At 41.9% G+C, this 25,984-nt stretch overlaps 1 protein-coding gene and 1 non-coding gene across 3 annotated transcripts in view; both read left to right on the top strand.

Moving 5' to 3' along the window:
* TAF1B (TATA-box binding protein associated factor, RNA polymerase I subunit B) overlaps nucleotides 1–25,984 on the top strand; it is a 63,569-nt gene that overhangs the window by 30,394 nt on the left and 7,191 nt on the right. For both annotated transcript variants that reach the window (XM_075557115.1, XM_075557114.1), the window contains 6 exons: nucleotides 1,932–2,031; nucleotides 16,784–16,931; nucleotides 18,954–19,131; nucleotides 19,692–19,738; nucleotides 21,537–21,627; nucleotides 24,679–24,749. In XM_075557115.1, the coding sequence (XP_075413230.1) occupies nucleotides 1,932–2,031; nucleotides 16,784–16,931; nucleotides 18,954–19,131; nucleotides 19,692–19,738; nucleotides 21,537–21,627; nucleotides 24,679–24,749 (635 nt within the window). The remainder of the gene's footprint in view (nucleotides 1–1,931; nucleotides 2,032–16,783; nucleotides 16,932–18,953; nucleotides 19,132–19,691; nucleotides 19,739–21,536; nucleotides 21,628–24,678; nucleotides 24,750–25,984) is intronic.
* LOC142455886 (small nucleolar RNA SNORA51) lies at nucleotides 22,461–22,594 on the top strand. Its single transcript, XR_012785996.1, has one exon. It is a non-coding gene; the product is annotated as a small nucleolar RNA SNORA51 (small nucleolar RNA).

The following is a 25,984-nucleotide window of genomic DNA, read 5'->3' as shown; positions in this document are numbered from 1 at the left end:
AGAATAAAAAATTAAAATTTGAAACTAAAGTTGAGTCAGTGTTATTTTTTTAACGGCTAGAAGGCTGAAAGCTAAATGTTGGCTCACCACCAATGGTAGTGAAGACCATAAGGTAATGCATTTTTGTGCATTTCTTTTCTTCACTTTCTTATTTAAAAGTATATGCGTATCCATACAGCATATCCATAGGTTCTTATGAGAGTGAGGCATATGCAGAGGCCCGGCCCGCTGTGGGCTCTACCAGGCCAAGGAGAGCCTCGAGAAGAATGGGGATTCTCGCACATTTCCTGTGCTCACGAGGAGCCTGTGCATGGGCCCAGAGGCAGTGGTGCAAACAGAACAAGGGCACAGTGTGGCTTAAAATCAAGAAAGGTGTGCCTCAGGGCTGTGTCCTCTCACCATACTTATTCAATCTGTGTGCGGAACAATTGTCAGAGAAGCTGGCTTCTGTGAAGAATGCAGCTTCAGGACTGGAAGTAGGCACCTTAACCTTTGATAGGAAGATTGCACAGCCATGCGTGCTGAAAGCCAGGCGGACTTGAAGCACTTGCTGATGAAGATCAAGGATGGTAGCCTTCAGTGTGGATGACAACTCGATACACGAAAAATAAAATCCTCACCAACGGACCGATAGGTAACATCACGGTAAATGGAGAAAAGATTGAAATTGTCAAGGATCAAATGCTCATGGAAGCAGCAATCAAACGATCAAATGACTTATTGCATTGGGTAAATTTGCTGTATAAGATCACTTTAAAATGTTGAAAAACATTTTTTTTAATGTTGAAAAGCTAAGAGGTAACTTTGAGGACTAAGCTATGCCTAAGCTAAGCCATGAGATTTTCAATCACCTCATGAGTATGAGACACTTGGACATTGATTGAATAAGGAAGACCTAAGAAGAATCGATGAATTTCAGTTATGGAGCTGACAAAAACTATAGAAAGTACCATGCACTGCCAAAAGAACAAGCAAATCTGGGAAGAAGTACAGCCAGAATGTTCCTTAGAGGCAAGGATGGGGAGACTTCATCTCATGTACTTTGGACATGTTGTCAAGAGAGACCAGTCCCTGGAAAAGTGCGTCATGCTTGGTAGACCAGAGGGGTACTGAAAAGGAGGAAGACCCCACGCAAGATGGACTGACACCGTGGAACGATGGTGAAGACGGCCCAGGACCGGGCAGTGTTTCCTTCTGCTGTGCGCAGGCTTGCTGTGAGTCGGAGCCTCCTGATGGCACCGAGCATCAGCAACTACCTGTCACATTTGCACTATCCCACCCCCAGTTTTCTCTCCTCTTTCCCTACTTTTATCTTCTCCTTGCCATTTTTCCTATCTCTTTTCCCTCTCACTAAAACATGTTTCATAGGAATTGTAAGTACTTACTTATATGTGATCCTAATAGTCTTCAGACTTGAATTATTTACTGAAAACATTTGATCACCTGATTAGACAGTGGAGATAGAAGGGCAAGCAAACAGCCAAGGGTTCCCTCCCTTAATTATTCTTTTAATGACAAGACTCTACTGTGCTGTGTCATAGTTACTAGGGTGTGAGGATAAGCAAGAGATAGCGTCTAGCAAGGAAAACAGATCAAGAAAGGTCTCTCTGAAGAAGTGAGTTAAAAGATGAGTAGGAGCTGATTGTATGAGGAGAATAGAGATTTAATGAACATCTGGTCTCAAAAAAATAAGTACGTAAAGTATTTAGTGAGAAACTTAAGAGAATCATTAGAAAATAGATTTCTTCTGCATTGGGCACAGAGACTCAGAGATCTATCTGCTTTAATTTCCTTAAAAATATGTGGGAGCCTAAGGAAAATTGAGCATTTTCTATTGATTTTGACCTTGTCTTTGAAATACAACATTTTGAAAGAGTTTACTTTGCTAAGTAAGTGCCATATCTCTGATGGACACACTTTTTTAAAAACAGATTTGTTGAAGAGGGCCACATTCCTTACATAAACACCTTTCAGCATTTTCCAGAAGAGATGAAGTTATATGGGCGTGATAAAGGAATCTTTGCTACAGAGGTAAATGATTTTATCTCTTTGCTATTGTGTGTTTTTAAAATGCCATCTAATCTTTGTTCTATCCAAACATGGAGCATTATTCATGATTTAATGAAAAGTAGATTTTTTTTCCATACATGACTTCTAATCCTTTGGGTTGGCTCTAAAATATAACTATTGAGTTAAATGTGTGTATTTCAGATAGGGATATTGTTGTGAGTAAACTTTAGAAGGCCTATAAAAAATACCTTTAGGTAATCTCAACTTGTCAAATTTTATTTTGTTATTTTGGAGTAAAGAGGAAAGCTACCAACTTGTTTCAAAAAGTACAATTTTTTTAAGTCCGTCATTTCTTTAAAAATTACGTACAGATGGCAGTGGACCATACTGACTTCACAAGAGGGAAGAGAGTCAGACTCAGCCCAAGCCCTTTGAGGCCAAGGTTGGACTACCTCCCGGCTCCCACTGTGTTTGGCCAGTCTGCCAGCAGCCATCCCATACTCATTCTCTGCCGAGTGGTAATTCATTGCAGTGGCACCGAACTCACAGGCCATACTCATGATTATGAGATTTATGAGGGAAGTTACAAATTAACAGGTTACAATTAAGGCTCAAGCACACTCAGGATGCAGTTATTCAGCCAGACCAGCCTCCTCTCAGCCATACTCTCAGGTACTCCCAGACTGAGGCTAGAAGACCCATATCAAGGAATTCACAGCACCATAATTCGTATTAAGAATAATCTAGATCTGATTTTAGATGTCTCTACTGGAAGGACTTTTTAAAAAAATCTAAGGCTCTCCTAGTGGCATAGTCCTTAAGTGCTTGGTTGCTGTTCAGACGATCAGCCATTGGAACTCAGGCAGACAGATGGCTTCTTTAGAAAGCCTGCGGGCAGTTCTGCCTGCCCTATAGCATTGCTGTAAGTCAGACTTGACAATGGGACGATGCGCAACACTCAGAAGTTACTCCTTCTTTATGTTAACAGCAATTATTACCCTAAACTGCTTCCCTGAAGAAGTTACTTCATAGCCCTTAATCTTTCCAGTTTTTACAATTTTGTGGTTTAAGTCAAGAAATCGTTGTTGCGCGTTCATGACACACTGTAATGTTTGTAACAGCCTATTAAGGGTAATTGTACTTTACAGATGATGGAACCGAGACTCAGAACGGTTAAGTAACTTGCCGATGATCGTATAGTTGTCAGACCTTGAAACCTGGTTGAGAACCCAAGTATCTCTCTTCTTTCTTCCCTGATGAAAACTATAATCCGAAAGGGTGGAGCTTCTAGAGAAGGAGGAGTAAAGAGATTGTCAAATCCTCTCCCCCTAAACCAACTCTATAATTGTCTCCTCCACAATTGTCTTAGGTCTATGAAAATTGACCAAAAGCATACACCAATTGGAGTGTTTATTCATGAAATACTGATGAATTTGGGGTAGAAACTTTGGTGTCCTTGCATAGGGCTGTTTTCGTTCCTAACCCCCACTGCTGCCAGCTTGGTTGTCAGGCATGCTACTAAGGCAGGGCTGGCGGTGACGTCGGCTCTCACTGCTGAAAGGGACCATCTTGATTTGAAGGAGAAAGCCAAAAACACGAGTCGTGGTGTCATCAGGCAAAGACAGAGCACTCTGGAAGCCCATGGAAGCCCATCACAAAAGCCTACATCCCTTTTAGCCAGAAACGAAGACCCCATTGGTGGGTTTGTCAGAAATGTCAGGAGAGAGCTTCCAGAAGGAGAGAGGGCAGTCATTGTTCAGGTGACAGCTTGCATTCTGAGCATATCGATGGAGAAAACTTAGTCAGCAAGAAGTTGGTATTGAACATGGAAAGTTAACTTATACAAAATAAAATTTATAGTACTTATGTGGATAAGTGACTTTCATTTAAAATGTTGAAAATTTTAGCATTATATTTTTATAGTTCAATCTCATAGGCAAGTGGCTTACTTTTTAAAAATATAACAGCTAAGTGATTTAGATAAGATCAGAAAACTAATCTAAATCTTCCCAATACAACTTATTAGATGGTTTGATTTTTTAAAAATCTCTCGATTAGTTAATTCTATCAGAATTAGGTCTTTCTTCTTTTACAAGTAAATAAGTTAAAAAATAATTTACTACTTGACATTAGTGGGAAGCCATTTCCACAACCCCCCCCCCCCCCCCAATGTTTTATAACTTGAACCGCTTACTTGGGGAAGAAAGTCATTATAAGGCAAAGGTGGAGATCTGAAGCTTTAGAAAATTAGTCGCCATTGAAACATCTTTTCACGTTTAACTTAATATTGAGCTTCATTCTGATGTGTTAACACATCAGTGTTAACGCAGATATAAAATGAAAGTACATATTCTGTAGAAGTTCCAGCATTTCGTGTTGTCTTTGACATTGATATAGAACTGACAAGTAAGGCTCTGACTGATCAAGAAAACATCTGTAGTGAGGCTGACACGCCAGGTGCTGCAAAGGCAACGTGTGGATGTAAACGGAGGGCGAGATCGCAGTCTGGTAAAGTGCATTTGCTCTTGAATAGTTTTAGAAAGCGCTCCTGTTTGTAATTATGCTGATAAAATTTAAGCCATTTGGGCAGATGGTGTATTATGTTTCCATATCACTTTGATAGTGAAATTATGCCACAAAATCAATGTTTTACTCATTCTTTGTTTTGAGAACTTAGTGGGTAGGTATCATTGTAACCTAAAATATGTTCAGTGTCAAGTAAAACGTATTTGTATGCTTTTTCATTTTGTTTCTTGAACCAAGCTCCAGTCAAATCCTCCTTTCATTATTTACCAATAAAATTTGGTCTCTGATTTTAAGTTAAATTTTCTAGAATTTAACATGATGCGCTGGCCTTATGAGTTGTACATGGAGGTAATAGACTCAGAACATGTCTGTCTCTGTCATGGAGCAGGTAGTTTCCTGAAATGTGGACCATAAAGAGTAGAATCACATGTTCCCACAAGCACTCATCATAAAATTGGAGACCTCAAAACATGGTAAAAATTACAGTCAGAAATTAGAGTTCTACTTTTAAATTAAGCATCCCTGGTAATGTGATTAAAGGCTTGGCTGCCAATCTGGGAAAATAGGTGTGGCAGTCTGCTTTCAAGGATTGCAGCCTGGGAGACCTTCTGGGACTGTTCAACTCTGTCCTATAGAGTGTCTGTGAGAAAAAAAAAAAACATGCCCCAAGAGAATGATTTATAATGTTCTCTATTATAAAATATGATGATGTTCCTAAAGTGAACCAGAGGCATGTATAAACCACAGATACATGATTGGATTTGGGGGCTTACACTTAATCATAGCTCTAAATCTAAGAACAATTATTTCTTATGACATGGCTCCACTCAGTACTCCCCCTCATGAAGGGATCACTGAAGATCACACACACTGAGGATTTCACAGTGTGGCGAAGAAATCAGATGGTGCCCAGCTACCAGAAAGAATAGCGTCTGGAGTCTTAAAGTCATGTCTTAAAATAAGCAGCCATCTAGGTGAGTTGTCAGTGAAGTCTACATGGAAGAAGCACACCAGCCTGTGTGATCCAAGGGTTGTAAATAATCTAATCCAGAGGAGGGAACAGTATCAGAGCTTAAATGTGAACACCCAGTTTGCTATTGATGACAGTGGAAGTCCAAAATCCATTTGCAGAGTCCCCACTTGCAGCTCCGGTGAATCCCTTCTGGCCATAGTCTAGGGCAGTGGTTCTCAACCTGTGGGTCGCGACCCCTTTGGGGATCAAAACGACTCTTTTTCACAGGGGTTGCCTGATTCATAACAGTAATAAAAATTACAGTGATGATGTAGCACGAAACTAATGTTCTGGTTGGAGGGTCAGCACCACCTGAGGAGCTGTGTGAAAGGGCCGTGGCCTGAGGAAGGTGGAGAACCGCTGCTCTAAGGATATGAATAGTTTTGCTGTCAGACAGAGACACTTGTAAAGTCGAGTAAGTAGTTAGGTTAAAATGTAACGCCTTAGCTTTTGGTCTCTTCTTTCACCTTTTTTTAAAAAATCATTTTATTGGGGGCTCCTACAACTCTTACCACAATCCGTCCATCCATTGTGTCAAGCATATTTGTACATTTGTTGCCATCATCATTTTCTAAACATTTTCTTTCTACTTGAGCCCTTGGTATCAGCTCCTCATTTTAACCCCTCCCTCCCCACCCCCATCTTTGACCTATTTTTATAGTTGTTTCAGTTTTTAGTGTTTTCTGCTCTGTTTGATTGAGGTTCTTCTCTGTTATATTTTTTGTTGGTTTTTTTGTTTGTTTCTTGTTTTTGTTGTCTATGACTTTCTGTATATGAAATCCAGGATGGGTAAATATGTAGAGACAGTAACTGAATTAATAATTACCTAGGGGCCTGGCAGGGGCAGTTGGGGTAAATGGGGAGCTAACAACAAGTGTGAGGAAGAAGACAACACTCTGCAGTGGATGGTGGTGATGGCCGCACTGCCCTTCTTCACGTGGTGAGCTGTCAAATTGCATGATATGTGAATTGTATGCCCGTAAAACTAATAGACTACCCGTGGTCTATTCAGCAGGAGTAGCACTATGAAAACTTTGAAATAGTGCGAGAATTACCAAAATGTGGCACAGAGACAAGAAGTGAGCACATGTTCTTGGGAACGTGATAGTAGCTGTGGACTAGCTAAGATGCCTCAAACCTTTCTTCTGTACAGAAACTTGCATCTGTGAAATTCAGTAAAACAAAGCACAGTTAAATGAGGTCTGCCTGTCTTATCTTTTCTCCACTTAAATTTTCTACTGTGGTGCTTAGAATTTCGTTTCAATTGTGTCTGAAAGAAAAACATTTTTTGTTCAAACCAGGTGTGCATCTTTTCCTGCTTGCCCAGTATTCTGACAGGAGCCAATGGAACTGGGGTGCTCTCGTTTGCTTCCCGGGTTGCTATGAGTGGGACTCGAGGGCAGAGAGTTTGTTTTTTCGCAGTTGCCAGCTTAGTCTTTGCTAATTACAAAACTCTTCTTTTTCCCCCTCTCCCTCCTTCTTCTCTCCTCCCGTCTTCTCTCCCCATCCCTTAGTTCCCGGGATAGTCTGTCATGTGCATTGTAGCTGATTGGAGGGAACCTGGTTTCCCAGAGCCATTTACCATCATCAGTCTCAAAACATTTGCCTTCTACTTGAGCCCTTAATATCTGCTGCTCATTTTCCCTCCTCCCTCACCACTCCCCCTTACCCCGTGAACCCTTCATCATTCATATATTATTATTATTTTGCCATATATTACACTGTCTGACGTCTCCCCCTGCCCAGGGAGGAGGCTATATGTAGATTCCTGTAATTAGTTCCCGCTTTCTACCCCACATTCTCTGCACCCTCCAGGCATCACCACTCTCATCACTGGCTCTGGAGGAGTCATCAGTCCTGTGTTTCCAGTTGCTATTTGTACCAATGTACATCCTCTGGTCTAGCCAGATTTGCAAGGTAGTTTTGGGATCATGATCTTGGGGGGAGGAAGAATTCAAGAAATAGAGGAAAGTTATATGTTTAATCATTGCTACCCTGCACCCTGCCTGGTTCATCTCCTCCCCAAAACCCCTCAGCAAGGGGTGTCTGGTTGGCTACCCTTGGGCTTTGAGTCTCCACTCTGCACTCACCCATATTTTCAATGATATGATTTTATGTTCCTTGATGCTTGATACCTGATCCCTTCGACAGCTCGTGGTCACACAGGCTGGTGTGTTTCTTCCATGTGGGCTTTGTTGCTTCTCAGCTAGATGGCCACTTGTTTATCTTCAAGCTCAACTGTCATCAGGAACAAGGTTAAAATGTAATATATTTATGCTGTGGTATATTAAACAACCCCAAACACAAATAAAATATGCCTATTCATAACATGAATGAATATAAGAAACAGTCTGTTAAATGTTGTAAGAATCAGAAGTCTATAGAGTATGATATCATTTTTATGAAGCTCAGAGAAGCCAAACTAAAAGCATTTATTTATTGTGTATGGTGAATCTATTCTTGAAAAGGCAAGCAAGTTCGTGATCAGCAAAATTCAGGGAGCTGACTACCTCTGGTGGGGCGGCCGGGGGATGCGCAGGGAGGGATCCACAGGTGGAAGCAGTGGTTGTGGTGATGTTCCAGTGTACGTGGGCAGTGGATTGGGCGTGTTTACCCTCGGGCCTCACAGCTTGCAGATATGGAATGTACATTCTTTTGAATGTTTCAAATTTCTAAAGGCAGTCGGAGAATGTTGTCTGAATAGAACTTTAAAAACAGAGGAGTAGAAGGCAGTCTGTTTCTGTCTTGAATCTCCAGGTCAAAGTGTAACCTCTCTGGAGAATAGAAGCCATAGGCAATAGGTCTTGTTGTATTACCCATAGGACTTGATGTAGTGCGGCAAAATGTAAGGACTCAATGGTTTCGATCAAATGGTTTGAAACAGCTAAAGAACAGAATTGGCTTGAACTCATTATTTATTCTAGGATATCTCTCACTCATCTGCTGGGGAGGTTCCTCTTCACTCCAAACAGGTAGCTTCCAGACTGCTCGTGTTTATTACATAAATATATCACAAGGCCATTCAGTAATGATGTGTGGTTAAAATATTTTTAAGCATTTTGTTAATAGCTTAGTGGTGGATTTGTGAGGTCTATGCATTCTGCTTGTAAGCACAGATATTTAAAAATAAGAGTTATGGGGTGTGTCATCAATATCACTTGTGAGGTAAATCCCCGTTTCAGATAGTTTTCACTGTCCACCAATCTAAAGAAACCAGTGGTGTATTACTCAGGTCCGAAAGTGCACTGTGCTATTTCTTGTACTAGAATCAAATCTCACGGTTGCTCAATGTAGCCATTAGTACCCACTGATTTTGTGAGTATTAGCTGTCAGTGTTATCCGTGGGCTATCTGTGATGTCATTTGAGCCTGGGCCAGATTCTTACCAGTGCCCAGCATGCTCCTCTCACCTTACTGCCCCAAAGAAGATCACAGGAACTAGATTTTTACACTACCTTAGACAAAAGTACGTAAAGACAGAGGGTAAATCCACTGCAAAAATGATCGTGCAAACTTCCAAAGTCAAATAGAACTAAATTTATCTTGGGGTTATTTACTCTTCTCGATACCAGTTTGTAAATCTTTAGAACAGATACGTGAAATTTGAACATAGCTCTTCACCAGGCAGCAGGGTGTGTTCAGTCTTCAGAGGGAGGGCTTCCCTCGCCCCTTCTCCCGGCTTGTTGGTGGGGCCCCACAATGTCCTCTCTCCTACCCAGTGGACAAGCCCTCACTTGGCTTCGGTTCATAATTCTGGATAAATAATAAATTCTGTGCACATTGACTTAAAGGTCTTGTCCCCAGAACCAAGGCTTACACAAAGTCATGCCTTTGCCCCAAACTTGTAAAAGATTAGTCTTTGAACATTTAAACACCAAATAAATAACCGACAACAACAGAATAAATTTACAACCATTAAGATAATTCTAGCATACTCAGAAATTCGAGGTCGACTGTCCTGTGAAATATATTACAGGGTTTTGTTGCTACTTCTGATTGTTTTATTCCCTAGTGTTCCTTTATAATAGAAAGTCTTGCTGTAAGTGTGGATCAACAGGTGCATGTAGCATTACCTTTTTCTCAGTTGAACCTTTGCGTCTAAACGAGAAGTAAGGGTGAGGCCCCGTCTCTCTCTCTCTCTTTTTAAATAGTTAAGCAGGAAGTTCACCTCTGACAGGGTATTGTAATCAGGTTTATCACAGGAGCCTGCTGTTGTGTAACAGAAACTAGCATGTTCTTACCTGTCTTCAAGCATTGCTTCATGAAGGAAAACAAACTCACTGGAATATTTGTGAAATTCAGTAAAATGCTTTCCCAAGCACTCAGCTCTTAACGCATGCTAGAGCAATTTGTTACAGCTGTGTGGTCTTTTAAGAAGCGTATTGAATTTGGGGTTTCTTGTGACTGTAATTAAATGAGTATCACTCTAAAAGTCCTGTGTCACCTTTCCTTCACTTCTTAGACACATCCTCAGTCCAGTGCAGTAAGAGCCCACAGTGACTCTCTTCGCCGCCTCCCACCTTTGTCAGCAAGACAGGCAGAGGAGAGGGCTCCGGTGGGGGTGTCTTCAAATGGCTGACTACAGTCGACAGGCAGCTTCTCGTCTTCGTGCGCGCTGCCTTTGCTCACAAAAGTGCACTCCCTGTTCTGTGTGTGTTGAAGCTTCCGTGGAAATGGATTTTCACGGACAAAGGAGGCATTTTCCTCCCTCCTTCCATGTCTTAGCTTTCTCCACTAAGTCTTGGCTTCCTTAGCAGCTCTGCCTCCACCAGAAATGACAAAAGGTGCGATTGTTTTAGGAGATGGTGATGAAGATAATGTCAGGGGAGTTTCTCTGTGTGTGTGTGTGTGTGTGTGTGCGCGCGCGCGCGCTTGTGCTGCTGGGAACTGTTTTTCTTCTCTGTTTGATTTTGTTTTTGTTATTCCAGAAAGGTGAGTACCTCTTTAAAACAAACGTTTTGGGTTTTTTTTAAAAAAATCTTGTCCAAGCCTTTATCCAGCGTGAGCTATCTCTTTCTTTCTGTAAGCTTGTAAGTGGACCTCATTCCCACTAACAGCAGCTCTGGTAGAACGCCCTTGAAACACAGAGAATACAGAATACAAAGAGAACTGGCGTGTGGTTTGTCTTCTTTTTCCAAGCAGGTCATGAGGCAGTAGGGCTTCTTGCCTGACTGAAGAGCAAGGCTCAGGAGAGAGCACGGGTGGCAGATTGCATTTTAGTATTCCTTGATCATCTCTCTTCCTGAGTTGTGCTTCCTGGCCCCACCCAGAGCGACAGCCTCTTCGTCTCCCGTGTGTGTGTGTGTGTGTGTGTGTGTGTGTGCGTGCGCGTGCGCGTGCGCGCGCATGGAGTTTGAAGATCACCCCCTGCTACTTGTTCTGCCTTTGCCTCTGCTGCCCGTTTTGGTTTTGGTTTTCAGACTCCTGTTTCCCGCGCGCGGTGGTGAAGTGAAGCAGCATTACTCGTAGCAACAGTCTTTCCCTTTATCTGATAGAATAAACAGAAATGGAATCTCTTTTATGGACAACATCCCTGCACAAAGTCCTAAATGGATCACTGGTGAGTCCAGAGAACTGGGCCCAGACACACTTAGCTCTATTGTAGCTCAGCTTAACCTGCCAGCCAGTGCCTTACCGACAGTAGGGCTGCCTCTGTCTTTTCAGCCCATGATTGTCCTTGTTTTTAAATAGTTTAAACCCACAGACCAGTGCTAAACCGGTAAGATGCAATAGATGTTACTCTACAACAACCTTGGCAATGTTCCTAAATCCTCATAAGAATCAGCTATGTCATCATCCTCACTAGGAGGGATACAGAGGAGGCTAGAAATGTCATTTCAAAGTGCAGCTCCAGGACTTTGAATGTTGATTGGCAACATTCTGATCTTCTCTGTGACTGAATAAAAAGAAAAGGTGTAATGCTGGTTCAGCCAAACCCACTGAAGGGCACGTTGCCCAGATGATTCACTCTGCCTGGGAGCAGTCTCACACCCTTGGGGAAGCCGGGTCTTCTGGTTGAAGGAAGAAAAGCGAGTTGTTAGACTCTTCTTGAGCACTATTTAGTGAATTTCTTATTAGATCAAGTTTTAATGTGCTCTCGAGTCTTCAGACTTTACTCCAGATTTGCTCAACAGCTTAAATCTGGAGGCCGCATGTTGCCCTTGTGATTGTTTGTGCAATCTTTGTTCTCAGAATAATTTGACAGGTTTCAGGTATCCCTGAGGGAAGAGCCACGATAACAGGTGTCCTCAGTTTACCCCTCCCACTTCTGCCTCCCAGAATGATTGCGGGGCCGCAAGGGGAGCAACTAACTGCTGGGGCTTGGCCGTGTGCCTTTTCTCTCCTTGCTGCTGCAACACCGTAGCCACCACTGGCATGATTCCGTGTGTACCTCTCCTTTCAGGTCATGGATGAAAACCACATCAAGGTGTTCTTTGGACTGCAAGAACAATGAGGCTACCCTTAGCAATTTAATTCATCTCTAGAGGTGCTCAGAATTTTAGCAGCTAGACTTTTAGAGCCATGCTCAGAGGTTGCTTCTATTACTTTTGTATAGAATCTGTGGTTATGTGTTTTTAGTTAGCATCCTGCAAGTAGTTCTGATATAGATGGTACCTAGAACTGGTAGCATAGTGGGTTATGTGTTGGGCTGCTAACTGCAAGGTCAGTCGTTCAAACCCACTAGCCACTCAGAGGGAGAAAGAGGAAGCGTTCTTTTACTGTAAAGAGTTATTTACATACAGCCTTAGAAACCTTAAAGGGCAATTTCGCCCTGCCTCACCCTACCAGGTCACTATGAGTCAGAACCGATGTGCTAGTAGAGAGTGACCTCCTCTCTGCCTTGTTACTATTCTTTGGCTGTTTCCCTTCGTCCCACAAAGGACTTGAGGTTGAGCTAGACTAATTAACAGGTAATCAGGGGTCCAGTATGAAATGAAATATCCTGTTGGACATGAAAAATACTGAGCAGGATTCAGGTAGGCCTCATTCTTTTGAATATGTCAGATTCATATACCTAATGAAAATATGCTGCAAATACCGAGCAGCTTCCCTAGCGTCCTTCCCTTTTATAAAAGTCTGGACGACTCTAGTACCGTGATTGAATGTTCACGGCAATGTTTGTGTAGTGCTTCTCTGTGTTGGACGCCTTCAAAGTTGAGGGCCTGTTGCTTACTGAGGGTAAGGACAGCGAGGCAGAGACCAGGAGGAGATAAGATGTTCCCTGAATCTCTAACCCATTGCTGAGTTACAGTGCTCCCAGCTTTCTGCCAAAGGTTAGAGACTATATTGAGCTACCAAAAGAGGACCGCCTCACTGGCCTCCATTTCAGCTGTTTAGTGGGATCTGAAATCTTTGTTCTCATAATAATTTTAATTAATAATTAATTGATTCTTTCTCATAATAATTATATTATTCAAATGAATGTTCATATTCTCATAATGATTTTAATTCATAAATAATGAAACAGATGCTGAGGTACAGTTTGTCCAGTCCAGTCCAGTGCTGTTAGGTACAGTTGGGCTACCGCATCAGGTGGTGCTGGGGTTGAAGACAGGGTAGGTGGCAAGATGATTCCTGAATGTGGGGCCTGTGACTGGACTAGAGAACTGAAGGGTGTAGCTGGGAGGTGGAAGATGCAGACTTGGCCTGGGGATCTCTGAGTTTGATACCCTAGAGCAACATCCAAGCAGAGGTGTCAGATGGACTACTGGGTATCAGTCCAACCATTTTATGAGTCTTGTTGTTATGGATGTGCCCAAGAGATGGGCTGAGCAAAGAGTTGGGCAAGATACTAACAGTAGTACTCTGCAAATTGTGAGTGCTTTTTAAAATTTCCACTACAGTATAATAACATTTCTTTGATGACCATGCTTAAAGTTTTATAATCAGACTAAAAGCTTGCTAAAATGTATTCATCATGTATACTAGCTTTAAACCAGAAAGAAAACTGGATGTGCAACAGTAATACAGCCCAATGTTGGACAGCGATAGAAGACTGGTTAAAAATGAGTAATGATAGTGAAAGCCTGTTGACCGCCTTGAAGGTTTTTGTCAGCGTTATTCTGAAAAGAAACGTTCGTTCTGCGCCCCAGTAAGTGATACTGCAAAGGGAAACCTGTAATACTGAACTGAAAGTAGCAAATCTAGGTTCTACTCTAAACTGTCATGGAGATTGGCATTGTTAATATGGCAGGGGGGAGGCTTCAGAAAGTTCATGGGAAAATCCATTTCCCACCAACTTTTTTCAGGCCCTGGTCATGATTGTGCCCTCAGTTCACCTGTGAAAGCGTGACAGCCCCGTCTGTCGCTAGATACTTGTCTACCAGCTCCCGGCGTGGAGATGCTGACAGTGCCTGAAATGTTGTTGACCTACCAGATCCCCTGTCGGTAAAGGCTTTATGGTGACCTGTTGTGGCTTCCGCATCCAGTTACTTTTCATGCTGACTGTTTTTCCCATAGGGGATGGTCATTGCTCTGGTACTTTGTTTCGCTTGCAGAAAAAGGTCTTTAATGGCACCTCCTGCCTGCATTATAAAAGGATCAAAGCTGCCATAAATCTTTTTTGTAATATTAAAATTGTCTTCACTTAAAAAGATGCTTTAAATTTTCGTGCAGAATGAAGCAGAGGTCTAAATGAATTAACTCTAAATAGAAAAGAGAAAACAGCTTCCTTCCAAAGGTCTTGGAACATATTACCTTTTTTCTCTCACTTAGGTTCACTGAATAGGATTGAATTCATAGTATATTAGTGTACAAGTAAGATTATTCTACCTCAACATTTTAAGAAAAACTTAAAAGTCTGTATTGCTTTTATTCTGGATTAAAAGAAATGTGTTCCTACCATACATGGATGATAAAAACAGATGACCTTATTTTTAAAAACAGATGACCTTATTTTCCTATTAAAACTCAAGAGTTTGAGTTTTAGAGATTGAAATGGTTGTAACAGAAATAAAAATAAGACAAAGAAGATTGTAAGTTCATGCAAAGTAAACTAAGGCATTATTAATCCTGGAATTAATAGTGCAATTGTTTTCTGTGAAGATTATCAAGCTCAGAAACCCAAAAGGAGGCAGTTCTCCTGTGTCCTAAGGTAACTGAGAGTCAGAACCAACTCCATAGCAGTGAGCGAGCTTTTTAATAAATTCAAATTGATCAGAAGATTCTCACTTTGAGCAAGGGAGAACTTTCTAATGATTAGACCCATTGAAGACATGGTGAGACGGAGAGCTTCCCATCACTGGAGGTCTAGAAGAAGGGCCAGGGCTGCCCCTCCTGGGGGGCAGTGCAGTCAGCAGGACTGGCCCAGCGGTTTCTATGCGGCTTCCCCACAGGGAGTGTGCCACTTAGATCCCTTCTCCCGCCACAGGCTGACGAAGCAGTGCTCTCATGTGAAACTCTTGTCTTGGTGTCGCCCTGCGTTCTGACCTGCTTTCCTTCCTAGCTTTTTTACTGATGTGAAGTAGACATACAGAGAAGTAAACATAAGGAAGACACAGGAGCTCGAAGACGTCTCACGGCCAGAACGCAGTTATGTGACCAGTGCCCTGGTCCGGGCGCAGCTGGACCCCGTGTGCTGTGGGAGATGGCCGTCATCTCGCTGACTCAGCCCCTGGGCAGGCATTGGCCGGTCTTCTAGCACCGCGGCAGATCTTGGTTCTGAGTCTATGGGTTTTACACTCTATATTTGTGGAAGCACATTGTTCAGCATCTCGTGTCTTTGTTTTAACATCACATTTTGAAATTCGCGCCGTCTGTTGCACATAGATGATTTATTCACATTGCTGTGTAGTGTTCTATTGTGAGAACGTATCACAATGTATTTCTCTCAGGAGCCCTGGTAGCACTGTGGGACAAGCTTTTGGCTATTAACTGCAAGGTCAGTGGTTCAAACCCACTAGCCACTCCACAGGAGCAAGAGGAGGATGTCGTCTCCTGTAAAGTCTCAGAACCCTAGAGAGTTGTCCCTATGAGTCAGAATCAACTTGTTTCCAATTGCATTTGGATTGCGTTTGGGACCACTGACGGGAGGAGGACTGTTACAAGTCTTGTGTTATGAACTTCCTACTCGATACCTTTTGCTAATGTGCTCCTATTTCTGTAGGGTATAGAGGAATAGAATTGCCTTGTTGTTTAATGTGCAAATGCTTCCCAGTAGTAGATACTGCCAGTTTTTCAGAATGGTATTTAGGCCCAATTTTCTCAGGGCCCTGCTGTATTAGTTGTGGAAGAGCAAGGATTTCAGTTTGATGTCTTAAAATGCACCTGACCCAATGTGGTATTTTAAAGTTGGACAATGAATAAGGAAGACCATAGAGAATTTTGATGCCTTTGAATCATGGTGTTGGCAAAGAATATTGAAAGTACTGTGGTCGGCCAGAAGACAAACACAAATCTGCCTTAGAAGTCCAGCCAGCATGCTCCTTAGACGGGAGCGGTGAAATCTTCTCATGCTCCGTGGACGTGTTTACCAGGAGAGGCCAGTCCGCTTGGTAAAGTGGGGATGCGGTGAATGAGAGGAAGACCCCAAGGGGGTGGATGAACAGTGGCGCAAACTTAGCAAGAACTGAGGGCCCCGCTGTGTCTTGTGCAAAATAGGCTGGAAACTTAATACTTTTATGTGCTAAATGAGTAAAGGAGGAAAAATTATATGTTGTGACGATAACAGGACTGTTTACAAATTGCAGAAATGGGAATAGCATATGCAGAAACTCTGCAGGACAGCTTCATAGTGCTGAATAGATTTGTTTACTTTATTAATAATGGCTCACAGATTTTCCTGAATTCAGTAAGAGATTCCTATATCGCATTAGGTGGAAGCACTGTGAAGATGAAGTTGGGTTGTAGGTTTTTAACCATTGTATTAAAACCCTGATGCCGTTAAAGCCTGTAAGCATTATGTCATGACAGTCTGACCTTGAGATCCGCGCGAGGCTCGTTAGAAGAGGGGTTTTCACAGCAGAACAGTGTGGACAACATTGGAGCTGCTGGTCCACTCCCGTCCCCGCAGAGTCCCCTACTGCAACGGTCAAGAAGCCGTGTGCCTTTCTGGTGGGCTGGTGAGGACTTTAAATGGTTTTCCTCTTTCATACTTTCCTCTATATTAGAATTTTATTCAATAAATGCTGAAAATATTTCTGAAAGTATTTAAATAGTTTTATAATCATGGAAATATTTTAAATGTAATAATTCATATGACCGATCTTCCTACCTGTACTGTTTCTCTTTATTCCAGTCCTGGCCGAGCTATGAGGATATCTATAAAAAAATGATTGAAGTTGCCACATTTTTGGATTTGCCTCGTTTTCCAGACATAACTGAGGACTGCTGTCTGCATCCAAACATCTTATGTATGAAGTACTTAATGGAAGTCAACCTCCCGGGTGTGTATAGGATACACGGTGAAGAGAGCTCTAGGCCTATACGGAGAGGGATGCAGAGTCTTCTCAAGTCACAGATTCTGAGAACCTCCTGGTAGGGTAGAGGTCACCATAGTAACTTAGAGCCTAATGCCAGACGCCCTTCTTAAATGCCTCAGAGCCCCTAGCCTTGTGAAGAGGGAGAGCTGCTGAGAGGCCGGTTTAAAATAAGCTCTGCTTTAGTGCTATCAAATGGGACCCATCATATCTCACACAGCACAAGGGGCCTCACAAGTTCATGGAAATCCCATTTTCTTTCACTCCTTGTTCCCCGTGGGCTTTTGAAGCCCCCTCCTACTATGGTGGTTATAGTCAGTTCGCTGTGGCTGTGGCTTGCTACTACCATCAAGTACCCCCGGGTAATAGAGTGCCAAGTAAAATAATGTAGGGTCTCGGTAGGTGTCATTAAAGACCGAGAGAAAAAGCCACATCCGTTTTTCATTATTTTTATAAAGCTTCATTATTACATAATAAATGCTCATGAAAAATTCCATAAGCTAAACTGTGGTAATGCCTTGGGTTTGTGTAGCATGTGCTATTTCCAGTGCCTGAAACAAACTGGAAATAGTGGTTTGGTAGGACCGCATTGAAGCAAAGATGTGCCGAGAGCCTCACTGCACTCGCCTCGGTCAAGATCTGCCAAGGAACTTAGGTGGAGTCTGCTGACGCCACTCATTCCTGGGTTTCTTGCTAAACTAGAAATGTGAGAGAAAATATAAACACAGTACGACAAGACTGTTGCTTAAGTAAAGTATTATGTACAGTAATAAATATACACCTATAAATGTTAAGTCTGTGATGTTTAAATATTTTTAAAACAGGAACAAATCAATTTAACATCTTCAGATGTATCCTCCACTAAAGAAGTTACCGTAGGTGTCTTACTGAGGCTTCAAAAGTCATTTTTTATTTAAGATTCCATAGTTTTTGAGATTTTATTATTTTAATTCACTTTGTTAATAACACTTTCAAAATATGCAGAGCTTCTGCTTCTATGCAAGTCGTGGACTTACAAAGAGCTCACGCGACGTTTTAAAGAGACCGTCATCATGATGGTGGCTGAAGCACGCTGCTTCAGTCTCTTCCCCCCCCACGCTGCGTGCTGTCTGCAAGGTCTTGTGACTGCTTGAATGGAAGAGATCCAGCTCCACTCGCCACACTTTTATTAGGCGTGTAGTGATAGTTATTTATATGTGAAGTCCATTAAAATAAGGTCAGGGACGTTTCTGAATGAATAAGCTTGTTAGTAATCGAGAGGTTCCATAATACACGTATTCATTCATTTGCACTACTTTTAGCCTCTGTTTATCCTCACCGTCCCCATTTCACAAACGTAGAAACTGAGTTGAAGTGATTCTGATGCCTAGTCACAAAGCTAATGATTAGGAAGCCTAAATATAGGCCTAGACTTTCTGGTTCCAAGTCTCACGTGATTCATCTGTGAGTAATAGATGCAATCCGTGCCGGGCTTCTCATTTCCTTGGGAAAGCCCTCCAGCTAGTTAGGACACACCAGGGGCCTCCGTGTGCCAGCCCCGTGCGTACTGATTTCCTCGAGGAACCGGGTCTTAGACGGAGCAGCCCACACCAGTGGCTGTAGGCACACAGACAAGAGATGTGTGAAACAGTAGAGAACTGAGGAGGGCTGTGCATAAATCGGAGGAGTCTTAGGAAGTCAAAATAGGAAAAAAATAGACCTTGCCAGGATTCTACTAATATTAGTCTTTCTTTATGGAAATCATTTCTTATTTTACGTGTTCACAAAACTGAAATGTGTCCCCAAGTTCTAGCTTAGCATCATGTTAAGGTACTTAATTTTTTATCTTACTCTACGTGATTGTGAGTGATGGAGTTTATATGGAAGGGAGGACTTTGAGAGTTACATGGGTGCACATAGACGTTTAAGGCAGTTTCTCTGAAGGTTACAGACATTCGTATGGTATTGCTAACAAAGTGATTTTAATTCACATGTTTTGTTATGCCGTAGATGAAATGCACACTTTAACCTGCCAAGTGGTACAAATAACTGGAATGGGAGAAAGGGATTTTCTGACATTCGATCCTATAGCTAAAGTGGCAAAAACGGTGAAATATGATGTGCAAGCAGTAGCCATCATTGTGGTAGTACTGAAACTTCTCTTCTTGCTGGATGACAATTTAGAATGGTAAGTGTTTGCTTTGATTTATGAAAAGTAAACTTTATTGTACTGATCCTAGTTTTTTTAAACTAAGCTAAAAACTTTTTTTTGAAAGAATGATCCTGGGTTTTGCTAATTGTTAGAAATTAGTGAGTTCATATTTAATTGAGTAGAAAACGGGGGTGCTCGGCTGTTACAGAATGTGGCTAGTAGTGACAATTACCTCTTATAAAATATTTTGACTCCATGTCAGAGCCACTTTATCTCTCTGTGTTGTTTGTACTGTGTTATTCCCGTTTTCTGAGGTCAGCGTGTTTCTCATTGCTTCACCGACAGCTGACTGTTGGAGTATCATGCACAAGGCTTGCAGACTATGCCTTAGGCCCTGGGCAATGTGTGTACCTCACTGACTGTTTTAGGAATTTCCAAGAATGGCAGTGCCCACTGTGTCTGCCCCCTGTTTCAGCAGTTGTCTCTGCTTCCAAGTACGGTTCTTTCAGAATTCCATTTTCTTTCAGAGGAATTCCAATATTAACTTATGAATAATCGGTTTCTAATTAAATGAACTTGTTGATTGTTGCCTGCAGGTCTTTATCTAATCTTGCGGGAAAGCATAATGAAAATCACAAAGAAGGTACTTGATTTTTAATCTTACTTGAAGTGATCGTGAGTGATGTGTGCTCATAGACGTACACACAATATGTAAATTGCATAAGTTTTCCAGGATTTCATAGAATTTTCTAATTATATCTCCATACTACTGAAAATTTACTGATTTCTTTCTGTGTATTTAACGGAGATCAACTTGTTTTGGGTTTTTTTTTTTCATTCCCAAATGAGCCGTGCCGCCCCTCCTTTCAGTAACCACGTGTATGAGGCAAAAAGCCGGCGTTTGCCTGAACGCAAAGATGACGAGAAGTAGGAAGGCAAGAAACAATCATCAATGGAAACCAGGAAAATAGTGAGAATTTTTGAGAAATAGAACCATGCCACTGAACAATAGGGGGACCCTAACTTGCCAAGTAAACTTTCAGCAAAAGCACAATAAAATATTATTATTATTTTTGTAAATATACATAGTGTCTAATGTAATGCCTAAGAGCAGCTTAGCAGAGTTTAGTAAATAGGTGAATTCGTTTATTCAGTTCCAGATTTTAAATTGTTCTAAGTAGGATACACGTTTGTGGTTTTAGTAACCCACTTATGTGTTTTTCCCAGAAGACATGCATATTTGTGATTTCTGTGTGTTGCTGTATGTTGGCTCCCACACAGAGTGCATCCCTGCCGTCGAGTGGATGCTGAGACTCATGGCAACTCTAGTGTCTCTGAGTGCCCTTTCTGAGACTCAGAGGTCCCTTAGAAGAAAGGACTCACTTTGACATCTTATTGTCTCTGAGATCCTCAAAATAACTATGCTCCCAGCAGGGCAAGAGCGTAGTCCCCTCCTCTCTGCTTCCCTGCTTCCTCCCATGCCCTCCTGTCCCCTATTGCTGAAGAGGACGTTCGAGTTCAAAGAAATTGTAACTTGCTCAAAAATACAGAACTTATTTGTTGTTGTTTCCCTCTAGCTGTATGGTTCTTTGCGCAGTTTCTCTCCTCGTCAGCCGTGTGGCATACCAGGCCATATTGGATTAACTGATGTGGGCAAGTCAAGGAGAGTTTTAATTAGCCATTGAAAGATACTGTCTTAATTAGAGAGTACACAAAAGAAATCTAGCCTCCCATGTAGCCATCTTCCTCTCAGCCTGCTCGTAAGGCCTTCACTCTGTAACCCTCTTCTCTGCTTTACATTCTCGCTCGCCTCTCTGCTCCCCCATGTTCGTCTCCCCTCCCAGTGTGGATTGAATTCTTGTACTTCCACTATTGCCATTCTGTCCGTTACAATCGCCTCGTTTACTCACCTCTAGATTTTCTGGGTCAGGACTAGGAAGAACATGGAGAAGGAGTGAATGAAGCTGGAAGTCTGTAGTCAGATACTATTGTCTGTATCCTATTTGTCACATTTGCCTACTTGTTCCTTACTTTATCTCTGTATCACACATACTGTAGCATCATCACTTGCCAGCCACAATGCCAAGTTTAGGAAAGGCAGTTTGATTATGGAGTGGCAAGCAAAGTATGTGGTCTATTCTCAAGGACAGTATAGCCAAATCTAGGGGAAGGAGACATAAAAAGGTCATGTTAGTGTAGTCAGTCGAGGGTCCTATGGTAGGTAGGAACCCAGAGAAGGGACAGACGGACTGCTTGGGGGAGTCATACCAGAATATGGAGACAATTGCCTCACCTGTGGTTTCTAAGAGCTGTAAGAGACATGTTTATCTCTATATTGATAAATGAAGGTTCACGGGAGTAATGTACTTTATGATAGGGTGATTCATATTATGATAGTATATTTTACTTTGGTTAATATAGATGGATCTCATTTCTTCCAGATAAGCCTTGGTTTGATTTCAGAAGATGGTACCAAGTTATGAAGAAAGCTGTTGATGAGAAAAAGCAGAAATGGGAAGAAGCCAGGGCCAAGTATGTTTCCTCTTGGAGTGTTGAATCCGCCTACTTTCTTTCCACATTTGTGACTGTACATTGAGCTGAAATGTCATCACTACAGATTTATCAACATGGTGACCTTTCCCTAAAAATATTAGCCAGACATTAACGAAACCCAGATTCTATTTGGATTTTATCTGTGTTTCCATTAATTCTGATTGCATTTTCTATTTAATTGCACATCTAAGACTGAGTAGCTTTCTGCTCCTTTCTAAGAGAATTCATGATCAAAGGAAGCATGTCTATCTATAAAATGGCACTTTCCCGAGAGGCAGCTGGCTGATGGCAGGGATTGTCCAGGGGATCCGTTGTCGCCTTTCTGCTGCAGAGGGTGTGTGCTGAGGGCGAAGGGAGGTAACGCCCAGGGCATCACCAATAAGTGTGAGGCTACCAGCCCGGGACGTGCTGAGTATCTTTACAATCTCTTCCACCTTATTTTTCATGTAAGTGACCAATTTCCCCCCTCTGTTTTCTATATCATCTCCCATGCTGCCAGATGAAAATCCTTAAACCATTCCCTGGAACCACAGGGTCTTTATGAGTTTTAATGGATTCAGTGGCAGTTAGTAAGCACTAAAGACGGCAAGCATTATTGAAAAAACTAAAATCAGTTTAAGAGGTGGGTTTAATGACTTTTGAGTTGCCAAGGAAGATATTGAGAAGAACGGGGGGAAATTAAAAAGTATATGCAGAAGATTTTTGCTAAAGTTTTCTTAAATATGACACTAAAAAGATTAAAATGATAATAAAATAAATAAACATAACTTTACCAAAAAGTGAGAACTTCTACTCTTCGAAAGACTATTAGCTGCCTCCTTGTGCTTACCACAGGCTGTGCTCTTGCACTGACTATATAGAAAAAGGAGGCAAAGTAAGTGCCCTGTATACACCTTAACCCAAGCCCTGTCTTTGCCTGGTTTGTATTGTGAACGGGGCAACATGGCAAAAAAAAAAAAAAGACTCTATTAAGCGAATAAGAAGCCACAGACTAGGAGAAAAATAATTTGTAAGTCACATACCCAATAAAAGATAAATATTTGGATTATACTTTTAAAAATTAAAAACCCAATTTTAAAAATGAATCACCAGCCTGTGTAATCATGAGGTTTCGATGGGATCAGGTTTCAGGCATCAAAGAACAAAAAATTATATCATTGTGAATGATGGGGAGTGCGGAATGAAGACCCCAAGCTCGTGTAGACAACTGGACATCCCCTTACAGAAGGGTTGTGGGGAGGGGATGAAACAGTCTATGTGCAGTATAGCAACGATGAAACATACAACTTTCCTCTAGTTCTTTAATGCTTCTCCCTAACCCACAACCCCCACTATCATGATCACAGACCAGAGGATGTACACTGGTACAGATAGGAATTGGAAACACAGGGAATCAAGGATGGATGATCCCTCCAGGACCAGTGCTGAGAGTGGCGATACCGGGAGAGTGAAGGGAAGGTGGGGTAGAAAGGGGGAAACGAGTGCAAGGATTTACATATAAGCCCCTCCCTGGGGGATGGACCATAGAAAAGTGGGTGAAGGGAGATGTCGGACAGTATAAGACATGATAAAATAACCATAATTAATAAATTATCAAGGGTTTGTGAGGAAGAGGGGGCGGAATGGGAGGGGAAAAATGGGCTGATACCAAAGGCTCAAGTAGAAAGCACATGTTTTGAGGATGATGATGGCAACAAATGTGCAGATGTGCTTGACACAGTGGATGCATGTGTGGACTGTGAGAAGATGAATGAAAGGTGTGAATGCCAGTACGTATGCAGGTGATGAATAATCACACAAAAAGATACTCATTGTCATTGATCCCTCTGGTTTTTTGGTGCAGTTTCAGGTTTTTAGAGCAATCCGCATAAAATACAGAGTTCCGGTATATGCCCTCTCTTACTGTCCACAGTTTTCCATTATTAACTTCTTGTGTTAATGTGATGCATGTGTTATAATTAACAAACCCATACTGATAAATTATTATTAACTGGAGTTCATAGTTTACCTTAGGATTCATACAGTTCTATGGGGTTTTAAAAATACATGTATCAAGTGTCTACCATTACAGCACCCTATGCAGTGCTCTACCTTCTCATCCTCCTCCCTTGTCCCCATGGTTTGATTTTTTTTTTTACTATAAAGTATAGAAGTCATTTACTCTAGGGAAATAATAAGAGATAATGAAAATGAGTCTGAAAGTTTAACATTAAGTGTTGTTTTTGTTACAGAGCAGCAATACACTTGCTTGGCAAAGTTTAGCGATAACTAACTTCTGGATTTATGCTGGAATCTGGAACTAGGGCCAGAAACAGATAGTGTAAGAAATGATTACCTTTAACCTGGTACCCTAAATCTAGAAGAACTCTTAACTAATTCCTGGTCTTTGCAACCTCGTGGGAACCCACCGGGCCACATCCATCCAGGACCTTCATTTTAAACAGTTCCTCTCTGGTTGGCACCATCTTAGCAAGAATCCTCTGGATCATAGAATCATGTCATGCTGGAATCTAGGTCTCTCTTGTTTATTCCCACAGAGACATCCATCTGATGGCTGCTTGCAAGCATACTGACTTAGTCCTCAGCTAAAGGGCAGTTGGAGCAAAGGCAAGGAGAAGGAGGAACAGTTGTTTCTTAGGTGACTTGACTTTGAAAAAGTAGGCAGCACAGGAACTTTAGAATGAGAGAAGCCTTTCTGTGTTTTTTAATAGTTTCTTCAGGATCATGTGTCACTTAGGGGACTGGGGAAAGGCACCCCCTTCAATGGGTCTGCTCTCTCATTCAATGCAACTTGCTTAGATCTAGACGGACTCTATTATAAGGAGCCTTCAAACAGTTCATGGGGAAAATAGAATTGAATGATAAAGAATTTTTCCATGACCTTTCTGAAACCTCCTTGTGACTAGATCATTCTGAGCCAGCGCTCTCACCCTGAACATCAGGAAGTTCAGACTTAAGGACACTTCTCTAGCGTGCATTGGAGTTCGCTTCCTCTCTGTCCTGAGCCCACCTGTCTTCCTGTTTGTACAGGTACCTGTGGAAAAGTGAGAAGCCGCTCTACTACTCGTCCATCGACAGATCAGTGGTGTATAAAAGAAGAGGTAAGGCCAAGTGTTTCTTGTTAATGCCAAGTAAGAAAACAGTTGTAGAAGAACTAAAAATCTTGACTTTGAAAAATGAATGCATAATTTTTCTTACTTCTTGAACAAATGCTCCAGAGTTCATGTACATCCAGGGGAGCATCATCTCCATCCAGAAATCTCCATAGGAATTCCTCTGTTTAGTTTGGCACCATGCCTGTATGCATGCTGCAAGAGAAAACTTAAGATCACACTGCAATAGAAAATCCTCTCTGTGTGACTTTGGGAACTCCTTGTTTGGAAACTTGCCTTTGGGTTGTCTGTGCATTCAGTTAACTGTGTGTGGTCACTACAAATGTTTTGCTTTTGGTGGATATTACTTTTTAATAACCATAAGTTATTGAAGCCACGTGTCTTGAAGAAAATTGATTTCATTGAGAAAGTACTTTTTATGTTCAAAAACTGAAAAATACCAGTAAAATGACTTTTTGGACAGGTTCATAGACTGCTATAGCTTACTTTCCCTCTCAATGAAACCCATGTCCTGACAGTGGCCTCTAAGCTCGGCTCCCTCTGTGGTGTTGCCCTCTCTGCAGTTGCTCAGGCAACCTCACAGGCACTCCCGCCCAGGTCTGTGTGCCAGCTGTCCCCACCGACTGAATGTCTCTCACTTGTTCCTTTAACTCATTGACCTTAAGTCTTGACTCAAGCAGTACCTCTTTTCATGAGTACCTCATCACCCTCCCTAGCCTACTATAATTGACCCTCCTTCGTGCCCCAGCACTTGCCATCCACTCCCTCTTAACGTTTTTATTGTAGTAAAATATAAGAGGTCCTCAAAAAAGTACATGGGGAATAGAAATAAAAGGTAAGAATTTTAAAAGTAATATAAACTCTGTTTCTTAACCGAAGTGCCTTAAGTTGCAGGTGCCTTGGTTAAGCAATGGTATCAGCTAGGTAGGCCCTCCCTAAAGAACCCGAGGGTCCTTGGAAGTTAACCATGTCAGCACAGTCTTCTTGACATTGTTAACTGAAGACAAATGAGTGCCCTTTAAATATTTTTGAAGATAATGAAACACACACACACACACACACACACACACAAATCAGATATAGCCAAGTCAGGACATGGGCTAGATGCCTAATGCTTTCCTAGGGAAACTCACAAAGCTGGCCTTGTTTGAGGAGAGGAATGAGCCGGAGCATTGTCATCATGGACAAGGATTCTCTGGGGAAGTTCTCCCAGATGTTTTTCT

This window comes from Tenrec ecaudatus, chromosome 8 (genome assembly GCF_050624435.1).
Source record: "Tenrec ecaudatus isolate mTenEca1 chromosome 8, mTenEca1.hap1, whole genome shotgun sequence".
Classification (NCBI taxonomy): domain Eukaryota; kingdom Metazoa; phylum Chordata; class Mammalia; order Afrosoricida; family Tenrecidae; genus Tenrec; species Tenrec ecaudatus.
This window is presented reverse-complemented; position numbering and strand designations above follow the sequence as displayed.